Raw genomic sequence first — 3,320 nt, forward strand, 5'->3', positions numbered from 1 at the left:
AGGACCCGAACTCCCGCCGCGGGCTGGGCGGGGTGCTGGCCCGGGTCCCCAGCAGGCTCTCTCCAGCCCCTGTGTCACCTGCCCTGCCAGCTGGGAGGCCCGGGAACTAGGAGCAGGAGGGAACCCGGAGGGCTGCCCTGTCCGGCTCCGCTCGGCCCCAGCACAGCCTCGGCCGCCTTCTGATTTCCCTCCCTCCGCCCGCGGGCCTGGGGTGGGGGCAGGGAAAGCCGGGGAGGCCATGAGCAGCGCCCTGGGCACGAACCTAGCAGGAGCCCCAGCCTCCGCCGGCGGGTGAGGAGGGCGGCTGTGGTTCTGGACAGAGAGCGGAGGGGACAGGCCAGGGCCCCAGGAGGTGCCCCGCCCATGGGGTGCGCCCTTCCCCTCTCCACCAGGGCCAGGGCTCACTTCTGACTGGCAGGTTTCAAGGGTGACCCAGGACGGTCACTTGCTCCCCCTTTGTCCCCCACTCTCTGGGACTGATCCCTCCTTCATCAATTGGGGGCACCTGGAGAGGGCTTGGCCGGCACCCTGGCGGCACCTGTCATCCCAGCTGCTGGGGAGGCTGAGGCAGGAGGATCACGAGTTCAAAGCCAGCCTCAGCAACAGCGAGTCCCTAAGTAACTCAGTGAGGCCCTGACTCTAAATAAAGACAGCGTCAGGCTGGGGCTGGGGCTCAGGCTGAGGGCCCTGGGTCCAGTCTCCAGCATCTCCAAAGACTACAAGGACAGACCGACCGACCGACCGACCAACCGCCCGCCCGCCCAATGGATGTCCAGCTCGGGGTTGGGCACACACACAGCCAGGGGCCGGGTGGACGGGGCTTAGCAGATCCTGGACCCCAGAGGGTTTTGTTCTCCAAAAGCTAAAAGCTTGGGCTGTTTCTGCCCCAGCCTCCCCTTGGCCTCTCCTCTCCTGGCCTCACCCTCGGGCTCCTCCCAGCCCGTCCTGCCTCCAAAGCTTCATGTCCTCGTGGGAGACTCCACGGAGAGACCTGGCTTCTGAGGGGGCACCTCTAAGTCACCCCGGCTCAGCCCCCCGCCCCCCATTCCAGGCAGAGCAGGTGCAACTACCTGTCCTGTCCCCTCCACCCCCACCAGGGGACCCAGCCGGGTGGTCCCCTCCAGGGACGTCTTGCCCTCAGAGATGTGCCTCCCCTCCCTGCAGATGTGGCTGTGCCCGAGGGTGTCCCCAGTCCACCCCCACCCGGGCCCTGAGTCTGGGGCTACAGGAGGAAGGGGCCAGCGAGGCGGGTCTCACGTTGTTGCGGGGCGCGTTGGGCTGCACGGGGTCCTCGGCGGCCAGGGCGATGCTGCTCATGGCGATGACCATGAGGATGCACATCTCGAAGTAGCGCAGGTTGAGGATGTAATGGCACAGGCGGCGAAGGCTGTTGGGGACAGATGGTGTGCAGAGGTCCACTCAGAGCTCGGGATCGCAGGCCCTTGCCTTCTACCATAGCACCGTGCGAAATCCCCAACTTCAAGGGCCGCACCCACCGAGCCATCCTTTATCTAGGGCCCTCTCTGGGTCCTAGGACCCCAGGAAGGCAGGGGAGACCTCACAAGGGGAGCCACTGATATGTCCTGTTTACCCTGTTGAAGTGGCACCCCCTTTCTCCACAGAAAAGCCCTCTTCACCATGACTGATTTTAGGACTGTCAGCAAGAGAGTCTCTGCGAAAGAGTCCAATGGAGATAAACTTCCTATTTTCCTGTCGCCCTGTTTTACTTGGCCGCTGGCAGGGAAGACACCAGCACTCCAGGTGCTGGACACCCCCTTACTAGTTTTTCACAAACGCATCCAGTATAGTAGTTTGTAGAAATGTGCAAACAAGGCCTCTGGCCTTGAGCTGGGCTTCACAGAGATGTCTACGTTTTTAAGATAAGTCACAATTGGGCTCCATGGTAACAGCTGGCAGGGGGAGGAGAGAAAGGGGACAAGAAGCTCTCCCCTTCTCAGGTGTTGTCCTTGAAGAGTTAACTTGCCCAGAACAGTGCAAGGAAAAGCTGCTTTTCTGTGAACTTCTGCAGACTGTGAACTTCTGAGCCCCTCCCCTTACATGCTGGGAATAAAACTCTGAAACTGCCTGAGCTCGGGGTTCAGGGGATTGATTGATTACAGCAAAAGCTGTGCCCTCTGAACCTGGCTGCAGCCAAATACAACTGTTTCCTGCCGTCTTCGGAGCCTTGCCTCGTTTGTCCCTACAGCATTGTGGCTCCTAACGACCCTGAAGTCTTGGTCCCCACACTGGGCTGAAGAAAGAGGGATGAAGGGTTTTGAGGACCGATGGGTCACAGAGATGTCTGTCTGTCTTTCTTTCTTTCTTTCTTTGTAGAATCAGCTGTGGGACTGGGGCATCTTGTGACCCCTCTGTGCCTCAGTGCTCTCATCTGTAATGTGGCCTGGAGTATGAAGACCAGAGAGTCACCAATGCAGGAGTGGGACACGGTGGGGTCTCCAAAGAGGTGGTGACCGAAGCTCTGAATTGCAGGCCTTATCAGAGCCCTGATGGCCGAGGGCACCTTCCTGGGTCAGCTCGGGATGCACTATGACAACGTCCATCTTATACGACTTAAGGAAGGGCCACTCAGGGCTGAAGGTGGTGTTGGGGGGTCGCTCCCCCTCTGCCCCGTGGCCCTCGCCCACCTCCCCGGGGGCCCCGGTGCCCTGCCTGGCCGCGGGCCTACTCACGGGTTGGTGGTGGACAGGATGAACATGGAGCTGTAGGGGGGCATGGGCTTGGGGCCGTCCTCCCCGGGCTCCTCCTCCTCCTCCTTCTTCTCCTCCTCTTTCCTCGGCAGTGGGTCAGGGTTGGCGTTTTTGTTCACTGTTGGGACAAGAACCAGGGCACCCTCCGTGGTTTCCCAGGAGTCTCTGGGCTCCCGTCCACACCCGGGGGCCGGGAAGCTCCCACCCACCCCAGGCGCGGGGCATGTCGCTGTGGCCTCACTGACCCTTGTGGGGGGTACTTCATGGTCCCCACTGACTGACGGGGAAATGGGGGCACAGAGAAGTGCAGTGACTTGCCTCAGGTCACACAGCCTTGAGGGGACACCTGAACCGTTTGGCCCCAGAAAGCCTGTTCCCAGCCACTCTGTGGCCCTGAGTCTGCTGGGCTCCTCGGGGGCTTTGGTCAGCCCTGTCCCTGTCCTGCCTGACCTTCATGCCGAGGCTGGGGGCACCCAGGGAGTGCTAACAGCCCCATTTACAGGGAGACACGGGCCCAGGCCACAGCAGTGTGGCTACTGGGCACAGGGTATGTGGCCAGACTAGATGGGGACAGGCTGGGGCGTGGGGGACACTGGGCGTCCAGGACCCAGG

At 61.7% G+C, this 3,320-nt stretch overlaps 1 protein-coding gene across 1 annotated transcript in view; it reads right to left on the reverse strand.

Moving 5' to 3' along the window:
• Cacna1a (calcium voltage-gated channel subunit alpha1 A) overlaps positions 1-3,320 on the reverse strand; it is a gene marked incomplete at its 5' end in the record, with an annotated part of 153,626 nt that overhangs the window by 58,197 nt on the left and 92,109 nt on the right. The window contains 4 exons of the mRNA XM_048795338.1: positions 207-312; positions 1,150-1,387; positions 2,691-2,826; positions 3,159-3,171. Coding sequence (XP_048651295.1) covers positions 207-312; positions 1,150-1,387; positions 2,691-2,826; positions 3,159-3,171 — 493 coding nt within the window. The remainder of the gene's footprint in view (positions 1-206; positions 313-1,149; positions 1,388-2,690; positions 2,827-3,158; positions 3,172-3,320) is intronic.

This window comes from Marmota marmota, unplaced genomic scaffold, assembly GCF_001458135.2.
Source record: "Marmota marmota marmota unplaced genomic scaffold, marMar, whole genome shotgun sequence".
Taxonomy (NCBI): domain Eukaryota; kingdom Metazoa; phylum Chordata; class Mammalia; order Rodentia; family Sciuridae; genus Marmota; species Marmota marmota.